We start from the raw sequence: 23,328 nt of genomic DNA, 5'->3' as shown, positions 1-23,328 counted from the left end.
ATACAATAGAAGCAATTACACAACAAAACATATACGTGATAATGCAGGATTTTTTAGCATGCACTATCAAATCAAATCTAATCATGTTTATTTTGCGAAAAAAAAGCAACTACGCAAAGAACAGTATAAAAGAACATGAAATGGCATGGTCACCGATAAAACCATAAAGGTTATCGAGTCAGGCGCCCATGTAAAGGTGATTTCCTCACGGAGAATCACCGTCTGTCGTAGACAAGCTGCATGTGACGAAAGGTGGCCACCCGGCCGTGCTGGCCAAAGCAAAACCCATCGAAACGCAAACGCAAACTCGGTTCTCAGAACGTTTCCTTTGATCCACATCGACCTTAACGTCCCGAGGACAGTCCAAACGTGGTGGTTTTGGTTGGAGATGGTCGGGATCGTATGGAGATTGCGCTTGTTGAATCATCGTAGGTCTTGCTGATGGTCAATCGCACGTTGTAATGTTGGTGTGCAGCGCTCCTAGGTCTGAAACAACAACGGATCCTACGGCAGTAAATTGTCCATTTAGGCGTAGAGTGTACAGTGGAGTATAAATAAAAACACCAGAAAATAAGGACTATCAAAAACTGTTAACTGGGGCCTGATTTAAAAAATTGGGCCCACAAGCCAAAAAATCTTTTGTTTGTTACAAAATTGCAAACATATCATCTCAGCCTACAACTGAAGTGAAGGTGTGAAAAACATTGACAATGAAGAATTGCAACTGTAAGAATCTTTTTAAATAAAAGGTGCTGTGAGAAACATTTTTTTCTGAGAAACGTATTTTTCTTTCATTGAAAAACCAAACTATTTTTTTGCGTGCGTTATACTTCCAGCGGTGGTGTTAAAGTAACAGACCAGACGCATTTCATTTTTCCGCCTTTCGGGTCGAACGAACTTGTTTCGAGTGCGTGACCGCAAGTGTCGTTCGTGCTTTGTTATATGGCGAGCTTGGGCTGGCAAACAAAATTAATTGCAACAAATCAGCGAAATGCCGCCAGCAGAAGCATGAGTGAGGGAAGAATCACGGAAAATGGAGGTGTGCGATCAAGGTGACCTTGAATATTTTTAAGTCCTATTTCTATTGCACCTTGTGCAATGTAATTCTGCCACTGTGCGGCGAGACATTTTCGCCTGTAAAATAAGATTAAAATTGCATTAGTTAATAGTTACTTTTTAGCAATAGTTCAATTACATTATAAAGGCAATTTTTTCCGCAGTGAATAAAGTTGCATTCCAGGATGGTGGTGAAACACCAAACTTAAACAACACTGCAACACGATGGGCAAACCTTCAAAACCCAGTCAAGGTAAAAACACTTTAATGAAAACTTGAGAATTTCGCTATTTTTATCTGTTTTTTTTTTGTTGATTTAGTCTTCAAACAGTGATGGTTGTGAAGATTTGGCAAATACAAGCGGTCAAGAGTGTTCAGGTATTCATATTGAAAAAGTGGTGCTTGTATGTAGTGCTCAATTTAAGTAAGATTTTTTGCTTTTTAGACATTAAGTTGTATGCTGACCCTTGTAATTCCCCATTTTTGCTATTTAAAGTGTTTTGTGGTGGATAATCTATTTACATTTATTGTCTTAATATTCCTGACTAGTACGAAAAAATTGAAAAAAATGATTTTGTGACAAAAGGGTGAATGTCTCCCATAATTCCCATTGTGATTGAATCCATTGTTGTTTTGCAGATGTAGTGTTCAGTGATGGATTAGAAAATGAAATTCCTAATGCTGGTGATTCTTCCTTGTCATTAATTGATTTGGAAAGTGCATGTGACATCAATAGTTCGCAATTTTTCATGCAAACTCCTGAAAAAGTGAATACTTTTTTGTTATTTGCACTAAAGCAATTACACATGTAATTTATAGCATTGTCAGTTATGGATGTTTAAGACACTAAAATTTTTGTTTCAAGAAGGGATATGCATGAGTTGACAATTGACATGTAATTATTAGGTTTTAGTACAGCACATTGGCTCATTACTGACAGGCTTTATCAACATTTTATTGAAAAATCGAAATCAAATTCTTGAAAAGTAAATGCATATTCAAATAAAAATTTACCAGTATTATTTTTATGCCTTACAATATTTTGATGGTGACTGTTTTTGTAAACTCAAATGTGCAGATGACGATAGTTAAACATCATAGGTTGTTGTCTATACCTACAGTAGAGTATGAAGTCTTATTTCAGACAGGTCGATTTAAAAATTATGTGTATGTTCCATACTAATATGCCACACTATTGCGAAGACCACTGATGAAGACAAGAACGACTTCAGAGCCTCTCCCATTCCCTTTGCTGATGGGATGGATTTGAGAGTAGCAAAAACACCAACAAGCTGCACGCCACAGGTGAAAACAACTGTTGTAAGCAGCAACACCAAGTGATGTTGTCACCAATAATATGTAAACTTTTGTCCATCTCTGGTCTAATACAAAGGTAGCTTTGTGGACAGAGCACCTGTTTGCTTCTGTTAGAATCTTTTTGTCCAGACTTTCTTACAAAGGAGTTAGCTCTGGCCTAATGTAACATCCATTTGTGTCCCTGTTTGTGTAACTTCAAAATTTTGCATAATAATCACCAAGTTATTACACTTTGCATGTAGTTTGGTTGATTGTGCTTCAGGATACAATTTTGACAGATTTGTATAGGTTGAAGAGGATGTTCAGGTAAATTTGCTGAGTCATGTCATTAGCAGTTTCATATCTCTTCAGGTTTCCTCTCCATTTCACACAACGCACTGCGATGACAGGAAACGACAATTCTCCATTTCATCAATTGCAGCTTCACCTATCCAACCAAGTAAGTGGCGTCTCTTTATAGCATAAGTTATGACTCTTTGTTTTCAACAATTTTAAGTGAATTAGTTGGCTCTAGGCTGCTAGTAATTGTAAGAAAATTCGAATAGTTTTGTGTAGGGCTACAAATTGTAACTAGCCTGATAAATCGTTCTTGGTTTTCAAAAATGCATTTGCAATGCTGTGTAGTCTGCTCCAATTGTTTTTACCAAACCACAGTGTAGTACAGCAATTTAAAAACATTTCCAGTATGTTTCAATGCAAAATAACAGGATAATGTTTTTTTGTCAATGTTTGCTTATGTTCTTGAGTTCCAGGTTTAAGATGTTAAAATATTAATGCAGGTTTTTTGTTACTCAAAGGTGTCATATCTTCAACACCCTTCCATACACGCCATCAACTTGCCTCAGTAACCGAAACCTTTGCATTCCCGGCAAACACAACATACAACATTGAAAAAGGTACAATGTTGAACAATTTATCATTGAAAACTGTTTTGCCCTGGAGGCAAAGGCAATCTCAATGAGTAGTTATATAAGCCTTCGACATTGTTCTTGTTTCAAAAATGCTAGCCCTTATTTAGCCTTAAGCAAGAAAAACATGCACAAAGACCTTTGAAGCTAACATTTTGGAAATGTCAGACCCTAATGCATTTTGGTTCAATGGAGAGTGGAACATTTTAAAGAGATCCTTTATAAATGTCAACAGTGTGATACTGATGGCAAGTTGTCATGTTTCCATGCCATTAAAATGTAGTTGACAGAAATATGTGGTAATAATAAAACACATGCCTGCAATCCTCTGTCTTGTTGCATAATTTCTATATTAGGTCGATACAAAACTTGCAATTTCTTTGTTTGTTCAAAGTAGTGGTTTTCAACAGGGAGTCTGCATCAAATTACATATATGTGGGTGCTGTGTGATAACTAAATCCTAATTTTTTTAAAAAAGTGTATTTATATACAGTAGTTTAGATATCACAGAAGTGACCCTTATGCAATATAGATGTATTCAATTTACAGCAGCACATTACAGTCTAGTAACATGCAACCTAAGTGCATTATGATGTCTCAAATAGAAGCAAAATTTTTGTAAGATCTAAAAGGGTCACTTTGGTATCATCAACAGGGTCTGAAGTACCACTGGTTTGGAGAAACATTTCACCAGGCGTTATAAAACAACAAGTGGTTGCTCCAGTTTTTTACATTGAATGGTAATCACTGAATGACATATGATGGTATGGTGTCACAATGTCTCATCCAAACAGTTTTTTTGAACCCAAATTGGCAATTAATTATACCCTGTTGGAGGTCAACAAATTAGTATGTCCGCCACTGTTTATGTTTGCAGACGAGGTAAAGGCTGATGCGACCTTCTCGAAACCTGCCAATGCCACGTATGACGCAGGCACTCGCGGTAGTGTACACCCACACAACGCCACGTACAACGCACCCACCAACCCACCACCCAATGCAAGTTTTGTAGTTGGGAATTCAACGTTCAATGTTGAGACGCACAGCAAGCGCGGTGACCTGACTTTCGACAAAGCGGACCGGAAGCCCGCTGACGCCACGTTTGACAAGGGACCAGGGCCTGGACAGTGTCACCATGCCGTCGAGGAAATTTTTCCGAAAATTACTGACACCAGTGTAACAGATCAAGAGGAAAGGCCGTCTATTTCAAGTCCGGGTGACACACTAAATGCCAAGTGCCCAGGTGAGCACTGTTATTTCCTAGCAACTGTGGCGGTATAACGATCACCGTTTACGATGCATGTTTATTTGTTCTGCTTGGTATTGCAAGCCTGTGGTCGGACCCTGGGGGGTCATAAACCACTTATGTCACGGTCGACGAAGTTTTATGTATTTTTGCACCTCTTTGAATAGCCCTTAGCCATATTGTGATACCACATAGCTCAATAATGACTCTACTGATGTCGATGTGCAAATGTGGTGGAAAATCCTGTTTTGAAGCCGAGTCTCTAGAAAAGTGATGTTTGCTGTTGCACGTTTTTGATCGGGTTTGATGTGAAGGACTTGCTGCTCCAGGCATAAGATTTAGTCAACCCGGTTTCGTCACGAGGATGGTCGATTGCATGACGACCGAAACGTCGACCAAATAAGTGGTTTCTTTTGCCCGAGGAATTTCAAAATCGACTAGATGTGTTAGGCTTCATAGAAACACAAACATTAGCCCTTGTTTTGGCATTTGCATAGTTTACAAATGATGTACAAACTGTGCAATTTTAACTTTAGAAGCACGAACTAACATCTTTTACAAACGGGTTCTTACCATTCACTATTAAATAAAAGACGTCCGCGCCATTACTGCAATGCACTATCATAAAAAATGGGTGGTTGAAATAGAAAATGCACACGATCAAGAATCCAGCTATTTTTTGCACAACTACCTACATTTTTAAAGGCCGCATGAGTTTACAAACATTACAAAACCTTTGTCCTTAATTTACGACACGATTTAATCGTTAACTACGGCCAGGAACCGGTCTGCACCAATAGTGTAGTCTATGCTGTGTACAGCGGCATGATGTCGGGTAGAGAGCATCGGGTGGCCGTTAAAGTGCCTTTCCATACGCGTTTATTTCACTTGTGCTCGATTTATTTGCTTGGTTTTGTCGAGTGCCTTTATTCACATGGGAGGAAGATCCTGTTTCTGGTATGCTCAACTGGTCGGAACTTTGCAGGGCTTTTATATATGGAGTATATGGTCTAGTCAGTTTAGTAAGGCTTGTTTGAACGCGATCCACGTACTAAAAACTGTTTTCCTAGGGAGTTTAACGCTAGCTTGTAGTTTGGATAATTTCCGAGTTTCTAAAATCAGACGTAGTGTTTAGTTTTCAGCCCTAACATTTTGTGTTGTTTTATTTATCCAGCTATATGATACGCAGGCATACGTTGAACTAGTTAAACTCGCTTAATTGTTGTTACACTATATGCATTCTGCCGCTGACACCATGTATGCACATAATCGAATGAAGTGTAACGGTACGTTGTGTTTATATGTTTACGAAATCCTATCATTAAAACATAATTTTGAGTATCCGGTTTACCGAAATTGTCATGAAATACAGCTGCAGTGGTGTCTGTCAGCTATACAATTGCCTGTAAATCTTTGCAAACAGCCCATTCGGTGCTGGACCACTACAGGCTTGCTACTGTTTCTTTAGTCTGCGCAACAGTTTTTAAAATCGTTGCATAGACTATCGAAGCATTAGTCGGCTCTGCAGTTTCACATGTGTAGAAAGCAATGTATTTTTTAATGCGTGCGCTACTATTAAAAACACTGCCAGTTACGTAGAATGCTGAAGGGAGGTTCGTCCTTCAAATAACTCCAGTCGCGCCTATGTCGTTAGGGGCGCCGCGATACCTTCACAACGCAACCACAAAGACCTGATGATACCCTTGGGGTTTAGAGTGTGACGCCCGAAGCTATGTAGCGCCTTCGACAAAAAGTGGTCCGTTGTGTTTTGGTGCAATTTAGGTAGACGATTGGTTGTGATTCTACCGGTTATGTACCGTAGAATTGCCTGCGAGGAATAAGCTTTAACCGGCCTTTTTAAAACATATTGAACCATTGTATGCACATTAACAAAGACCTCGTTTGGCGCATTAACATCATATTGGTTTCCAATGTGTCTAATAAACCCCATTTACCTGCAGGCAGTGACGGAATGAACGTCGCTTTAATGCCGGCCACAACCACAAACACGTCATCGATACGTCAGCAGCAGGGCAAAGGGCTCCGCAAGCCACTCTCGCTGGTGGTAAGTGCTTCAACCTGATAAAACACATAAATCAACCTTATCTTATGCAAACTGAAGCAACCGGCTTGTTTCGAGTCGTTCATTCTGTCTAGTTCATAGGCTCCCAGCATTTTTCTTCAGTTTACCCCCTGGAGGGTGGCGGCCTTTCAAGACTAAATGTTCCCCCGTTTTAACATACTAATTTTGCAAAATAGTTGTAAAAAAAAGAGAAGTTTTGAAAAACATGCCCAAACGAAATTGTTTTAAACTTAAAAACACTGCAGTGAAACCAATAAATTATGAAGAAATCAAGTTTTTTTAAAACATAACCATTCAAAAACAACATGGTGTATGGTAAAATGTTTGCAAACTTCAAGCCCATAAATTTTACCCCCGGTTGGGAACCGTTGACTTAGTTTTTGTGTAAGCACCCACCATCTCACATAGGATACAACCTTATAATAGCGAAATATGTGGTTGTTGAAATTGTACTTACAGCGGCATGAATTTGTTTATATCTGGTTGCCCCTAAGATTAGTGCTAGATGCCAGTAACTGTGTTCCAAAACCCTTATAGTCCCACAAGAGTACAGGATGATTTAGATCATGAATAAAAATAATTTATGGCCAATTTTCATTTTTTGCATGTAAATGCAAAGCCTTCCAGACCACAGACGGCAGCTGGTTTGAAATTCTAAAATGTTGGCAGTTCCTTAAAACAGCTCTCATTAAATTATGCATGTCAACGTTATGAATTATCAATGCATTCATGCACCATGTTTTTGTTAAAACACAACCCAACAGCTAAAACAGGAACCTATAAAATAACGCCTAATTCAGTTGGGTTGGAGCTGACTAGATGCATGTGTTAGTTTACTTTTACAACATAGATATTAATGTATTGAAAAATATGAAATCACTGTCTGTTGTACTAAATGCTATATTTTGTTTGAACAAATGTTTGCCGTCGCTATACTTTGTAAGAAAAGTAAATAACACAGTGGTCGTGTCTATTGCCACAAAGCATGTTATAAAACTGGAGCTGTGAACGAAGGCAATCAGATACTCTCAAAGCAAATCACAAATTACTGCCCTGCGTCGCTTAAGCAGGAAATATTGAACCGCTCACGGTCATAGTTAAACCGTTGTTCTGCACAACGTCCAACATTCTGACGCGACCTTGCAACCACACCCGAAAGTAATTCGTAATTGCCCAGACCTTGTCGCGCTGCTCTGCACCAATGCACGCCCTACTTGTGGTTGTAAACGTTGGTGTGAATGCATTGCCCAGGCCGTGCGTTCGGCAATGAGACATACAGGATGTGTAGAGTGATGAATTCCTCGACGTCTAGTGGCGTCTCTGTCGGCCCATCGAGAATTTGTCGAGCGCTCAAGACGAGTTTAATAAAAACAATCATATAAGATGGTATGCGTTCATAGGCGTCGTTGTATACCAATTGCGTGCTTCAAAAACTAGCCAATCAGATCGCCGAGAAGGCCAGACGATGACCAGCTGAGAGGAAAGCGTCCAAATTATGTAGACTGGATGTTTTTGGTAATTGCCATTGGGACATTGTATCTCAGACACAAGATTGTATTTCAATCGATGTGGTCTGGTTATTGTACAGCGCAAGATGTTATAGGTTCTGTGCAGAGACAGATAATTCATGACGCAATTTTAACCCCAAAAAGTCGATATCGATAAAATTGAGTCGCCAAACGTTGTTTTACGATAAGAAAGGAAGGTTAGCGATATTTGTTTGGCGAAAATACTCTATCTTGTTGGGTTTATAAGAAAATATATTCTAAAAGTGCGTAAATAATTGTTATTTTACATTAGCCGCACTGTGACACAGAGCGTATTTATGTCTTATTGTAATTGAAATGTTTGTTCTTTAATTAAAGTTCCGATAGCCTGCAAATGATCATCAACTTGTGGTCATGATAATATACCACAATTTGTTTATTCGTGTTCCTCAATTGCCGCCACGTCGTTAAGATCTTCCTTATGTATTTAACTATAGAACAGCTCTGGAAATGTGCGGCCCAAGTCGAACGACTCCACAACTGCACCTACAGACAAAGGAAAATTGCCGAAAAAGTCTGGTCGAATCAATCCGCCACGCATGAATGCGGCCGCTATGTCAAGAATACAGGTGAGCACCACCTGTGTCGTTTGCGTGGGGAACGGCAACTATATCGCATGATTGTTCATAACCACATCCGCCAGCCTCCCAATTATCGTGCGTGATGTTGTACTTCGCCAGCTATCTGTTCATGTGCGAATCGGCGACATTTTTTCCTTGCACGTGTTTAATGGTACGTCTCACCCCGCTAGTTAAAGAGAGTACTTTTTGACATGGCGACTTTGTTAGCAATACGAATTCCTTTAAAACATGTATTTGGTTCTAAAAAATGACCATTATAGGGTTCTTTGTGTTTTGTTAAATTAATCTAGTCATAGTTAAATCCATTTTTTTTTGTAAATTACAGCCAAGTTTTCCACTAAGACTCTTGAATAATATCTACATTGCGCTGTAGTAATTCAAGTAAATGTTAAACCCTACGATTAACGTGTATTAGTTTTCGTATCCTTGCATTCTCAGTAATCGCCCACCTCTTTGGTCAAAACCTGTACTCACATACCACAATTTTAAATTTACTATGCAGGCGAGATCACCGCAGAAACACGTGGGCCCCGAGCATCAAGACGAAAATGTAGCTTCGAATATGAAACCCCCTGCAAGTACCACCATGCTAAGAAAACCAAATTCCAGAAAAAGCATAGTAGGTGAGTGGTACTGATATTTCTACCCATACACATTCTCACGTAATTTACCCAATCACTCATGTGGAACCTTGCTAAGGAATAATATTTGTTTATTGACACGTTTGAGCAATGACAAAACTTCAATGATATACCACTTACGTAACTGATATTAGGCCGCTTTCGTTCTGTCTTCCGTTACAAAACGTACGCTGTATGTTTTCTCAAAAAAATGTATTTCATGCTGATAAAAATTGTCACGTTTCTTGCCAGCGCCGCGCAAGTCTCTCTTGCCCCCTCCGGCGGGCAAATCGAGATCAACGTCCGCGTCTTCGGGTAAGCAATAAAAAAAAAAACTTTTCTGTAAACTACATGAAGTAAATGTTATTTTATTTTTAATCTTTTTGGTCTTTTGCTGTAGTACCTCGTCCTGCCAATAGAAGTTCGTCAACATTAACTACACCGGGGACCGACAAAGCACAGCAGGGCGCCGATGCCCCTTTAACACCGTCTAAACGCAAAGCTGACAGTCCAAAACACAGTGGTAAGTAAAATAAACAAACAAACAAAATTTGAACCAAAATTTCAAACCTTTTTGAGTGCGACCCACTTTGAAAAGATTGGTGACATTTGCGACGTACCTATTATGAATCTTTTGGGACGATTTGTTCCAATGTTAACAATACTCTGTCAAAGAAGACTGACTTGACTTGGCAGTACCTCTTGTGTTTTTCCTAAATAAATTGCTCAGTTTGAGAACCTCAGTAAAATGTAATGGAGCAGAAGAAACCAATAAAGAAAAAATATTGAGGGTCCAATGAACAAGTTGACACAGGCTGGTTGGTTAGAAACACTATACTAAACCACAATGGCAGACATTGAGCGGATTTAATACTTTATTATTGAATAAATTACTGACAATTGTTAGCCTGTACACTTTACATACAGGGTCACTGTTTCGAGGTCTAATCAGTGCAGCTACATGGAAACACAAGTTATAATTATGAAAGGATCAACAAAGCCTAAACTAAAGCTACTTTAATGCACATTACAAGGATCAATGTTACATTTCGATTACCTTGTGGTCCCCAAATTAAGACCACGTGTATAAACCACCGATTATGACGTCACCGCGGCTTGTCTAATTGTTACGTCACGCGGCGCATGCGCTTATTAATCTACAGCAAGTGCACTGTGCGGACCCTTTTTTCCCGGGCTTTCGATTTTTTAAGCCGTGCACGTAGTTGTGTGTAAAGGTATGTGTGATGCCTGGTTGACGGTGTTGGAAATCTATATGTCAAGTGTTGCAAGAATAACGCAGTTATAATAACTTGAGTGTTTGGTTGCAGCTTGAGGGGCAAAGTATGTATCGCGTAACTACAAAAATCTTGAGGATTTTTCTACCGCAAAAGGTTTTATTGTGTGACAGTTTGGGCTTTTGGAAATTGAATAATTTAGGGCAAAGGAGTGCGAAGACAGTTTGTCTGGAATTTCATCAGTTTTCTCAACATAATTTTCGCCTAATTTAGTTCAAACAGCAAGGTCAGGCCGTTGCCTACTTAAAGTGATTCGGTTTTGATGAAAATGGCATCACTGCCAAGAATTCACCCAACAACAGAAGAAAGACAGCCACCAGGCAGTGACGGAATATGTGCACTCATGCGTAGAATGTTGACCAATAAGCGCTCTTTCACGATCGACCTCGGTGACCCAGGTCAGTTTGGACATCCTGACATTTTTGCAATCCCATATTCTGGACTGTTGAAGTTGGCGCCTATGGTTAAATACGTTACATGATGTGACAAAATGCTTTGGTTTTCTTTATTCCATTATTGTGATAGCGTCTTACGAGATGTGTAAAAACAAATTAATCGATTGATCGATTTTGTGTCGTTTATTCCATGTGCACGTCACAATAATGTATATTGTTCTGTACGAAACAATGCACCAGCATGTGACCTGTTTAATGTGACACACGCGTATTGAAGTTGTTCCTAAATTATTTATAATCCAATTCCTTTGGTTTTTCTGTCACTCTTTATTATGTTTCACTATAGCTACTGCAGTTACAGTAAAAATAGTAAAAAATAATCATGTGATCAATATTTGATGACTGTTTTACCACAAGGTGGCGCTCTTGGTTAAATTTGTTATCAGTTTAGGTCCGACTGAATCATTCCTAAATTTGTTGTTAACTTCACCTACATCGTATATGTTTCAAGGTTGTGTATATGGTTTACGCAAAAAGTCGCGCAGTTAGCCCCAAAAAAGGGCACCGCATTACTAAGTGAGAACCCTGACAGCGGGCAATCAGCGTACCTGGTTACTCCATAACTATGTATTTAAAGGATTGTCAGGTTGCAACTGCGGGGTGATTTCTGATGGTTACTCGAAAAGTACAATTGTTTCCAGACGGAGCTTAATTCACAAAGGACTACTCGTACCCCACACCCAATATCAATAAACCACCACCGGAAAGACAAATTTACCAAACGCGCTTTGCTGTTTTCCAGTCGAAATCCTCTCGCTCCTGCTTTCCTTTTTACCCGAGGCACAAAGGACGCGGCGCACGCTTTAAAGAATGCGCATTATGACGTATCAATACCGCCGAAATAAAGTGTTGTGTTTGTCTATCGTGTCCTGACCTGGGGTCCACTGTTTGTACAGCAGCAAAAGGCTCCATCCAAGTTATTGCTTAAGCCAGCTTATACCTGGTTCGCTTTAACAGCCAGCGTTAATTGTGGAATACGATTTACTAAAAGGGTTTAAACGCAGCAAGCCCCAGAAACCCGTAAAAATGCATTACAGCCGAACGTATCAGCTTATAATGCATTATGAAACTGTGACTGAAAGTAAGTTAGTTGCTAATGCAGGATAATGGATTTTTGGTGTCGCCTGTTGTTGTGGATTGTCGTTGTGAAAACAGTACTGGCTTCTATGTATGCTTTGTTATATGGGTTCGGATTGTGTTTAAAAATAATTAAAATGGTGTTCGAAGTGCTTTTTTGCAGTGTTGTATATGACACTATTGGACAAACTTTTTTTTCACCTTCTAATTTTATATGATTTATAATATAGAAATGTAATTTCGTGTAAATTGTAAATTTCAACAATAAACAACTTGAACATTAATTACAACTTATTTAAAGATAGCAAAAACATAAACGATGCAGTTCAAACTTTTTGTGTTCTAACATGAACAACATGGTCTGTAGCTATAATCATTGTTAGCAAACGTTTGATCGCTTTTTCGACCGTTTAAGATTTTATTTCGTTTCATTACAGCAGGTCGAACCGCAAAATTTGACCCTAACCGGCCGGCCACCACCAGACCCAACGTTACGTCATCGTCGTCACTGAGAACCAATGGCATTGTGACGTCACGGATCGCGTCATTGTCTAATCGCTCGAACTCTAAACTGCAACGACCTCAAGGTAAATTTACAATAACTTTGGTACATTTATGGAAACCTGTATTTCATTTATGTAAACCCGTACGGCTATAATGGGGAGTGATTACCGGAATTGTTTGATAGCAATTTGTGAACTTTAGTACAATATAATTTCGTTTAATATCCTCAAAAAGCCATTTTACATTCGAGTCCTGGGAAAGAAGGAATGTTCCTTCAATATTTATACCCCCCAAATCGGTAGTCGGACTGGTCCGAAACGAAAAAAATAACATGGAAAACCTTCTCTCGCAGGTTCTTCAGTTCGCTCAACACAATCCGTATCTTCATCCAGCGTATCTACCTCTGTCACCTCCGTCTCCAGTGTTAATGTACCGAGGTCGAGGTCCACGTCCAATAAGTCAACGAAAGCCGGCACCAAACGAAGTAAATGACTTTGAAATACTAGAAATAGACGTTTACGCACCAAACTGCTAATTGAGGGGTTTCGAAGTTATTTGTACTGTTTTTTTAGGGTGGTATTATTAAGATGTACAAGTAATTAGTCGTTGGGAATGTGTGTGGATTAATTCCAGTGTAGGTTGAACTGTAGTGTTTGTAATGACACGTTGTTTACTGCACGGGTAAGAATGTCGTTGGCCCAACATTCCACTTAGACTTCACATTACTCAACCTGACTTTTTGTATCCTCGCGCACTGTGACATCACAATGCCGCCCAAATACGTCGCAGGATGTTGACTTACGTAGACAAATTTATGTTTTGTTTGCTGACTGCCCCTGAGAATGTGTCCTGTTTTAGATGAATGTGCACTTTTCCGTGGATGGTTCACGTACAATACAAAATCTGGCCCAAATCTTATACGGCAATCTGTTGTACTTTACCACAACATTTAACACTTAATGTTGATCACATACATTCGCCGTTAGCCCTTCAAGAGTGCTCAGCAAAATTCTTAAAAATGCTAAAAAAATTATTTTCAGGTCGTCGCAGTCCGGATGTCGCCAAACCGACCCAGGACAAAAATGCCCAGTGCGCCGTTGCCATGGCAACCCTGCTGGATTTTGTGGTTAATAAGGTAAGCGATCACAGGGCTTCAAATCGAAACATGTGCGTACACAGGGCGTATTGCTCGCTTTTAAAGTCGCCTGTCTCGGAGAGTTTTGGTTTTCTTAGGTCTTCGTGTTCGCACCACACCTTACTGTACCTTATTAAAAATAATAATAAATTAATTTAAACAGTAATAGTCGCAAATGTGTGACCCCGGTGGCCCCCAATGAAAAGATGCAATATATAAAGCAACCAACAGCCCTTTTCTGGGAAGTAGGCCGGTTGCGCACTACACTCCCACTCTCATTGCAGTATTAGTGGTACGATAGATACGCAGCACTTTGGTTGTTATCTGTGGGCATTTCCATGCCATTACATACGCCCTGTCAGATCATATGTAGTCACACGCACGATCGTTAAATGTTATCACGCGGAGCCGTTGTTTTATATCTGATTTTCATTGAGTAATAGAGGTTTTGTACTTCGGTATGTTGTTCAAACGTCGATTGCCGTTGCAGCTGCTGCTGCTGCTGCAAAGTTAGTCAGGTTTTTAGTTGATTTTGACTTGTCAGTGCAGGAACATTTAGAATATACTTGTCCCGAAATGTTGGTTCTGCAGCTGTCAGCAAGCATGAAGATTTACCACACGTAACCATTGTCTGCAACAGTCGAATTTTAACGTAACGACGTGTTAAAAACGAGACCATCGTAAATTTTTCATTGATTCTGTTGTTGCCTGCTTCAAAGCCGTAGTTTCCATGTTGTAAGAAACGCGATATTGGCTCGAGTACCGACGTAAAACGGCCAAACGAGCCGCTTTTGGCGCGCCATGATACGAATTCACGCCGCCTTAACCGCAGTTTAAACATTAACCTAGCCCAGGGCCTTAGTCTGTGTGTGTACAAACAGTTTAAGCACAAGCAGTGGAAGGTATTGAGGAGCTAATATTCAACCGTTCCAGCACGATGTCAACGTTAATTGTCCGACTGATACGCTCCTTGCGCGTTAATAAAGGGCGAGACAACGTGTGAGGGTGGCTCGTTCTATCGGCCGATTTAGAAACAAAAATCTGCTGGTTTAAGGACGATAGTTACATCTTGGTAGCCGAGATATTGCGAGGTGTTATGTCAGTGGGGTAGAGATGCATTTTCTGGAAAGAAACATTCAAACTAATGGTAGTCTGTCGATGTAACGAATGGGCGTTTTTTTTGTAAAGGTCATTTAGTATTCGCTGGTTTTTACGCAACGACCAGATACCCTTTCTAGGATAAAGAAAGACTGTTGGTATTTTACAAAATCGTGTACATGCACAGCTGTTTTATAAACAGGTTTTACGTATGCTTAGGCGTATGCGAGACAAGGTAGCCACGTGGTCCGTTTTAAAAGTTAGTCAGGTATCCGGTTTGAAGAGCACATCACAATGACTAAATATAGTATGCGACTTTACGAAGAGCTTATTTTAAAAACGAGGCTTACTTTTCATTTTACATTTAAAAAGTTAACTGCGAAGATAGTCTAAAAGTGTTGGTCGTAATGTCCCTTAATGGTCAGTGTTGGACAAACTGTACAGAGCACGACATACAGAGGGAAGGGTATGAGATGGTCATGTTTGTTTAGCACAGTGTGGGATCAAAGCGAACTAACTATTTTATAGTCAGTGTACTTGTAACTATTGTAACGTGTTCGCCGGAGGTAATTGCTTCAGACTGTTGTCAACAGTTTCGTCAGAGCCATTTTCCTACCAGGATATCTGTGTGCAAAACTTCCCACGGCAATTTTGTAATTTTTACTGAGAAAAATTGCTGCGCTATATAAAAAAAATGTTCTGTGCTTATTTGCAATAGCTTGTGTTTGCATAGAAAATGATTCACTGAAAAGTGTCAGCAGTTATGCGAAAATAACCGGTATTTGTGTGGGTGCTTCATAATGGGGACTTCCCATTCCAAATGCCATCGCGGGAAGTCGGTTCTTTGTTGCGTCACAAACAAAACAAAGCAGGATGACCAGGAGGTATGTATGATTTCGTTGAAAAAATGCCCCATTTTAGTTAACAACTGAGTTTTTTTTTTATATATGTAGGTCAGTGCGCTAATAAGTCGTATTATGCGTTAAAGTTTATTAAATAACTTACAAAAATGTTGCTGGATTTTGTTTGTATCTGACAATACGCTCGTAAGTGGTCGCAAATTGTTGTCGATTTGTTGATTGCGATTTTATAAGGGAAAAAGGAAGATAATGGTGCTGTTGTTACTGCCAGGCATTGCAATATTAGATCAACCATCATTAAAATTAACATAGGTTTTATTGTCGAAACTATGCCAATTTTAATGCTGTTCTAAAAAAGGGGTTGTTTGAAGTATTATGGTTTACCAGTGCTGTTCGTGACGTAAAAGATGGATAAAAAACAGTGTACGCGACTGCTTGACTGACCCACATCAATGAAAACCCCATTCATCCACTTCATTGTCGCCAAAACCACTAACGAAAAACACACAAGTCGGCCAATCGCAAAACCCGTATCACCATGGCAACGCGCGTCGGGCGACGTCATCCAGTCAAATGACGTTCCTCGTTCATAATTCATGGCGCGCAGACACCCGAGGCTCCTAGAAAAACATTATATGGAGGGATTCCTATGCTTTGCTTGCGTCTTGGGAGCGCCCGTACATACCTATTGCTGGGAACCTATTGTTCACGCAATTATACTTGTCGCGGACATTGTGGAGCCTGGAGGTTTAAATATTTGTGTAGCCGTTGTTAGCGGATTGCGCGGGGAAACAGGAAGACGACAATGAGTTTTAAAAAGTGTTAGAAAGTTGCCAGGACTTTAGACGAATGTCGCTTCGGCATTTCGATGCTCGATCGCGTGCTCACAAGTTGAGTGCCGGAAAAGATGCAAGACACAGTACAGCAATGCGAGGATGTGTGGTCTTATCTATCTACGTCGTGTGTCTGTCACTTAAAACTTGGACCAGGAACCCGACTTTGGATGCGGTGATGTTGTCTCTACCATTACTCTATGCTCTGGTTATGAATTTAGTTGATGCGGTCATTAAGATAAGAAGGTGGTTTGGTAAAAAGGTTGGTCTGCGTTATGTCACTGTGTATAGATTACAAGGGACATATAGGCTGTTTTAGGGGCGTTATGGGGCCTGGGTTCTGTAGTGTGCTGTGGTTTGTTCATGAAAATGGAATGTCGGTATCATACTGCCGGTATGCTGTAACTTTACAGACCTGTATTGCTGCGTCTTTTGTCATTTAGAAAATCCTCAACCTTTTCTCAAAACCTGCAAGCATTAAACATGGCTATTTAAGTGTTGTTGTCATAAACAACCTACACAATAGTGTTTTGTGCGATTCAACATGATTTTCGTGCCACATCGGGTGTATAAATTTATGTGTCTCCTGGGTTTTTTCCTTAGGTCAAGTCCTGACCGATATATCGGGTATTTGCCATAGAAATCGATATTTTTGTGTAGGGGGATTTATTATCGATTTGATTTTTTCCAAACTCACAGATATGCAACAAACATCGCCTTGATCATTTTATTGTTTGCGCAATATGCGTAAACTCATTACGTCACTCTAGCCGTGTCCTTATTTACGAATTTCCTGTTTGGCAACCTCAAGGGTGTCCTATGTAATCTTGGCCTAGAACCACAATTTAAAGAATTACGTTGGCACATTCCAATGCAAATTGCTTTAATTCCACTATACTACTTTTTTTGCTGCCCGGCATACTAATTAATCAAAATCGTTCTTCTGGCACTTAAATTTCTGTAGTTATTTATTCGAAACCGACGTTTCGTCTGCCATCCGGCGAGAATTCCGTTTCCTTGGAGCCCCGAATGAGATCAGATTGAATATTTTTGTCCTTGTGTTTTCAGCTCGATGGATTATCAGCGCCAGAACTTGCAGCATCGAAGCAATGCCTGGAACGACTCGTGGGCGAACAAGACCGAACAAACTGTGAGTAAATTTCCACAAAATAACACAGACTCACTTACGATGGTAATTAATGAGGTTGTTTGTTCGCAAAACCTTTTTTTGCTTGAAAACTTATGCATTCGGCATGATTAATACAACACACCTACGTCATTTCCCAACTTTTGATTTTCTGCCTTGTCCCTATAAAAAGCATTCAGTCGTTCGACCAAATGTTGTGAGCTTTGGTTTCATCGTACTTTTATATTGAGCGATAATTAACCATACACTACAATGTAATTCAGCCAAAACTATTATTTTATGCATAATATGTGGCCGTTTGTTGTTTGGGCCAAAATATAGCAACAAAACGATTATCTTTTGACGCATTTGTTAAGTACAATTTACTGCTGTACCCGTTTTTTATTCGTTTGTTGCGTTTCGCAGCGGGTTTATCTTCCCGCGTGGTGGAGCTCGAGAGCGCCGTCCGCGAATCTCGCGACTCCCACGAGCGTGACGTCACCAACCTGACGGAGAAGCACGAAGGAGAACTTCGCGCGTTGAATGAAACGCTGCAGGACTTGACTGAGCGCATCACAAAACAGGTTCACATTTTATATTTTTTTTGCTATTATTTTGCAATGTGTGGTAAACTATATGTATGATTTTTTATCTCGTAGGCCGAGGATCATCTGAAAGAGATAACGGCAATGAATGAGACCTTTTCAAAGAAAATAGAAGGTTAATCCACAGTTTATGAGCCATATGTCTATAATTATGTTTGTACGGTCGTGTGTTACTCTTCATATTGAACGTTTTCATTCATGTAAATAATTACTACCTGGTAGAGTTGAATATTCAAATCCTCAAGCTGAAAATCGCGCGTCCATCCTGTTTTCATGTAGATTTGCATATGTTAATGCGTAAAGAAAATGAATCCATAGTTATCAGTAAACTACAAATGCAAACTGTTTCGACCAATCGTCGAATAAATATTTATTGTTTTAACAGATTTTGAAACTAAACACGAATCCGAAGTTGCTCAGCTGCGCCTCGAGTGGTCAGAAGAAAAGCAGGCGATGGAAGACGATACAGAGGATTTACGTCATAATATGAAAACTCGCGTGGACCTGAAAGTTGAGGTGGGCACTGCTAGGCATATTGCATTATACTGGCACAATTGAACGTTTCATTGACCAACGTTCCACCTGCTATTCGGCTTGGCCTCCCAAGTTTGTTTGTGTGTTTCACCTGCATACCCCAAGGGAGCCCAGCTGAATAGCTGGTGAAACTTCGTTGAATAAAAGTTACGTTGAATTGTGCCAGAAGAACAGACTATTAAAATATAAAAAATATTGAACTTTTTTACCCCAATCCGACAATTTTGGTTAAAAAGTTAGCTTGAATTCGTGATTATTTGCAAAAGTTAATTTGTTCACAAGAATTCATGCCTAGGTGCCATGTCGGCCTTACTATTATGGTCTGGTAGCAACCTGTGTAAACAGACGATTTTATCCACTCCAACCGGCGGGGTAGCTCAACTGGTTGGAGTAAGGGACCGGAACACCGAGGGTTGCGTAAAAAGTTGCTCTATTCCCGGCTGTGATATCACGTTATCTGATTGTTTAGAATAAGTAAAAACGTCTCGGGCCAAAGAAGCTTTTTTTGTCTTATATAACGGTTATATGACTGTATTGATAGGAGCTGATGCAACCTTACCGAAACGCACATGAAGAAAACAAAAGTCTCCGGGCCGTGCTTGAAATGAAGACGGCAGAGTTGCACAAAAGCCAGCTCGAGGTAAGCCCAACGTGGTTTGTAATCTTGTAAAAATGTTTTATGTGAATACAGCAGCTCTCCAGTACGTTAAATTATCTGCTCCAACATGATAGATCTGACCACACGTGGTAAACGTTAACGTACTGTCACTTACATATACGGGATATGCGTGTGTCCGAATATACGCCATTCTTATGTGTTGCATTGTTATTGTCACATTAATGGTTGAGTTTGTCTGTTGGACCGACCCGATATGCAAGAGTTGATTAACGCGGAGATTTTTTGCAGATTTCACAGCAAAGCGATCAACACAATGAAGTTCGAACCCTTCGCGATCACGTGATCAGTTTACAGCAGAAAAACGAAGATCTGACGTCACAAGTTAACGAGAAAGCCAACGAACACAGGTAGGAGTGACCAACTTTATTGGGACAACTGACTACATATTTCTTCGATGTACTGGGAGGAATTAGCCTATGGTGGATATTACCTACTAGCGCACACCATATGAAAAGCGGAAGGCGGTTGCACTGAATGTTGATATCTGTACCAAACTCCCTTGTGGTAGATTGTTGATGTGGATTTAGGCATTCACGGTTAGGAAACGTTACGTTAACTGTAACACCTCGAAAAACAACTGCCCAAAAACGTGGCAGTTGTATTCTGTTTCGATGATTTCATACAATTTGATTAGTACAAATAACTGATTAATACAATAACTGCAAAAAATACTTGTGTTCTTATGTACATATTTACGCGAGAGAGCTCCAAGCGTATGCTTTATACATGCGTGCTTACCCGAATGCACGGACGTGCGCAAATTTGCGCAACTTCCGTTAATATCCGTGTTATGTTATCAACATTGTACTGAGGGTAATTTGCTTGTGTAGGCAAAATAGACAGGATGACCATAGGTACTGGGCTCGTGTTACCGGAACGTTATTGTTGTCTGACATTTTGTCCTTCCCGGTTTGATATACAGGCAAAATTTTGTTGTGCCACTTCATGATTATTTTTGCATGAAGAAAGATTGACGGCATGAATATATTCTATCCCCGTTTCAAAAGTAGTTTTCAAAAAAGCTATCATATTGGCTTGGGTTTTGTGCCTTCATCGTCATCCCAACTACGATGCAATACCTTACAACGCTTTGCGTTAAAGAGGATTTAACGTGACCAAACAATGGAAACTACAAGAGCCATTGTTACAATGTTTTGCATGTTTCCGGCCATGACCGCTTCCGCAACAGGAAGCCCAACTTTGTACACATGACAGCTATAACGTTGATGGAGTCTATAGTTTGCTGTTGCTATTCTTGTCTGGTCAACAATGCGTGACACTTTCAACGTACTTCCTGTTGCTAAAAGTGTTTGTGCTACTTGCGGCCCCTTTCCCAGCATTAAAACCAATGCAAAACCTCAAAAGTAATGCTTTCTCACTAACTGCTTGAGTATCTGGCCCTCGTCAAGTCATTGCCATTTTCTTTGCGAAAGCAAATTACTGCAAATGTTACTGTATGTATTTGAAGCAACAAGCCTCTAATTTATGTTAGCCGATTTATTTATAAAAGTCGATTTCGCTTATATGTGTCATAAACATTGTAAGTTTTTTATTCAGTTGCTGGGTATAAACAGAACAAAAATTGCAGACAGCTCTTTCGATGTTTAAAAACAGAAAAATATATTTCGCCCTGAAAAGGGCATCATCAGTTGCTGCGGAATGCACAACACAGAAGCAACGTAAAAATCTAAGTTTCTTATTCAAATAGAACACTTACAGCTGTTGCATCTTGCAGGTTAATGAAACAAGAACTTCACGAACTCAGGCAAAGTCTTGACGAACAGCAACACACGAACAAGAACCAACAACACCGCATTGAGGAGCTTCAATACCGCATTAATTCCAACGTACCCTCGCCAGCATCCCCTTTTAACCCTATATTCACCCCTTCACCCACTAACACGGGGCCCGCGGGGGGTGGCGACCCGTTTGACACTCCAGTACGCAAACGTCCGTACGGACAAAATTCGTCTATGCATGGAAATGGTCATTCGACGGTTACGCCGTCAAGTGAGAATGGCACGCATTAAAAGCAATAGAAAAGAAGGTGGTTCAAGATTTGTTGATGTAATGAGAATACGCACCAAATTTTTTGACTTACCTTAATAACATGACCTGTGGTATCCTTTCATTTGTTCAAGTTAGTATTACTACAGTGCTCAACACTGCGCAAGTTTACGCTTATCAGTACGAATGCCGTTACGTCAACGTTGTACACTGGTCAGTGCTCGCTTGTAACCACAGCCTTATGCATTGGCACCCATGTGTTAACTGACTGCCTGTGTTTAGTTATATATGCCCACTATACAGTAGCAACGCCTGGTGATTAGATAATCCATGTTGTGTAGATGGTACGAGTTTGTGGCTGGGTATGGGAAACCTTAGTGTTTTGAACCAACTTTATATGCTGTTGCATGAAACTTCTTTAACTAAAAGTACGAATGTGGTGATGATTGTCCTCCTTACTCGTTCTTTCTAAATTGTAAAAAAGGCCTTCGGATATGTCAGGGTTTTTGGCGTTGTATTTATGCTGCATGATATTACCTTGTAAGCATTTAGAACGCGTACTTGTGCAGTATTCTGAATGCTCGTGGTTTTTCAAACTAATCTGCATGTTTAACTGTCTTTACCTTCTGCAATTATTTATTGATCTCGACCCTTTCGTAACATTAACCGTGCTCGTATTGTGATGCTCAAGACGTTTTTGGATATGTGTGTTTATCAAACGTTACACAAACCGCATTTACAAAGCAACATTTCAATTTCGGATTCTGGCGCTTCAGGCGCCTTCAGAACCACACTAAGTTCTGCCATTAAAGGGTACAGGCCATCTTCATTGTGACTGTATTGCGCACATTCACTCCGCTCTAATCTTGTTTCTGTGATGGATAATCGATAATTTGAACGGAAAAACTAATTCGCGTGCCATTATGGGACAAGTGGTTTCAATTTGTGCGTTCTTCAAATTGAATAGTTTCCGTCAATAGTATTGAAATGTGTTTATCGTGCAAAGTGGTGGAACTTCGGGACTGGATTTTGTGTCCTGTAATTTAAATTCGTACATTTTCCTATCACAAAATAAGTAAATTTCACACATTTCAAAAGTTCATGATCTCACAAAAAACATATTTTTTCTCGCCTTCGGCCTGCATCAAACGTTGCCAAGTCGAATGTTTACAAACGTTTGCCACTCAAACAATTTACACCGCCTGCACGTTAATGTGTTGTGTTGAAAAGTTCACCGATTGGGCGCCCAGTTTCTTTATATTTGCCCTATACGAGTGTTGATAGTGTTAATATAATAAATCGACGCACTGACTTCGAAATTTGGAACCAATGCTCTTGTCACGTGGACATGCAAAAAAGTTATTTTCAGTGTAGATGACCCTACAGGCTCCTGACACTATGGGCCTGTTTAAAAGGTCATCTGTTGTTTGATAACTTTTATATTAAAGGTAGTTGGAGGCGGCAGTCTGTCTTGACAATTTGATGAATATGACAAGCAAGTAATTGCACGTCAATCGTTTTCGACGAGACATTTCGTCAATCGGTTACTGATGATGTTATTGAAAATGCAGAACTCGTCGTTTTGAATCAAAACAAGCCGATTTTTTTATTAGGCTTGATTGGGAAATACCTTGTGTACAATTAAATACTAAAATAACGCGTGACCCGCATTTTGATCAAAAACAAAAGGCGGCGCTGTGGCAACCACAAAGTTTGCCCTTTTCCAATGACATAATTTGACGCGACAGAACGATTAATTACC

At 39.9% G+C, this 23,328-nt stretch overlaps 1 protein-coding gene across 2 annotated transcripts; it reads left to right on the top strand.

The window, feature by feature from the left end:
• The first annotated feature begins 890 nt into the window (after window positions 1-890).
• LOC145913574 (uncharacterized) lies at window positions 891-23,139 on the top strand. 2 transcript variants are annotated; one of them, XM_083001292.1, is made up of 23 exons: window positions 891-1,052; window positions 1,221-1,309; window positions 1,377-1,434; window positions 1,696-1,823; window positions 2,260-2,361; window positions 2,725-2,821; window positions 3,171-3,269; window positions 4,159-4,524; window positions 6,489-6,592; window positions 8,595-8,726; window positions 9,241-9,361; window positions 9,611-9,673; window positions 9,759-9,881; window positions 12,623-12,772; window positions 13,051-13,173; window positions 13,730-13,824; window positions 17,684-17,765; window positions 18,168-18,325; window positions 18,401-18,461; window positions 18,732-18,862; window positions 19,422-19,520; window positions 19,788-19,906; window positions 21,295-23,139. In XM_083001292.1, the coding sequence occupies exons 1-23, from the start codon at window positions 1,034-1,036 to the stop codon at window positions 21,587-21,589; spliced, it is 2,814 nt and encodes a 937-aa protein (XP_082857418.1). In that variant the 5' UTR covers window positions 891-1,033; the 3' UTR covers window positions 21,590-23,139. The 2 variants fall into 2 exon arrangements, with proteins under 2 accessions (XP_082857418.1, XP_082857417.1); XM_083001291.1 differs by having other exon boundaries at window positions 2,725-2,812; window positions 13,042-13,173; window positions 21,295-22,918.
• Window positions 23,140-23,328: the final 189 nt, after the last annotated feature.

This window comes from Ascidia mentula, chromosome 9 (assembly GCF_947561715.1).
Source record: "Ascidia mentula chromosome 9, kaAscMent1.1, whole genome shotgun sequence".
NCBI lineage: Eukaryota > Metazoa > Chordata > Ascidiacea > Phlebobranchia > Ascidiidae > Ascidia > Ascidia mentula.
Note: the sequence above shows the minus strand (reverse complement) of the source record. Positions and strands in the feature narration are given on the sequence as shown.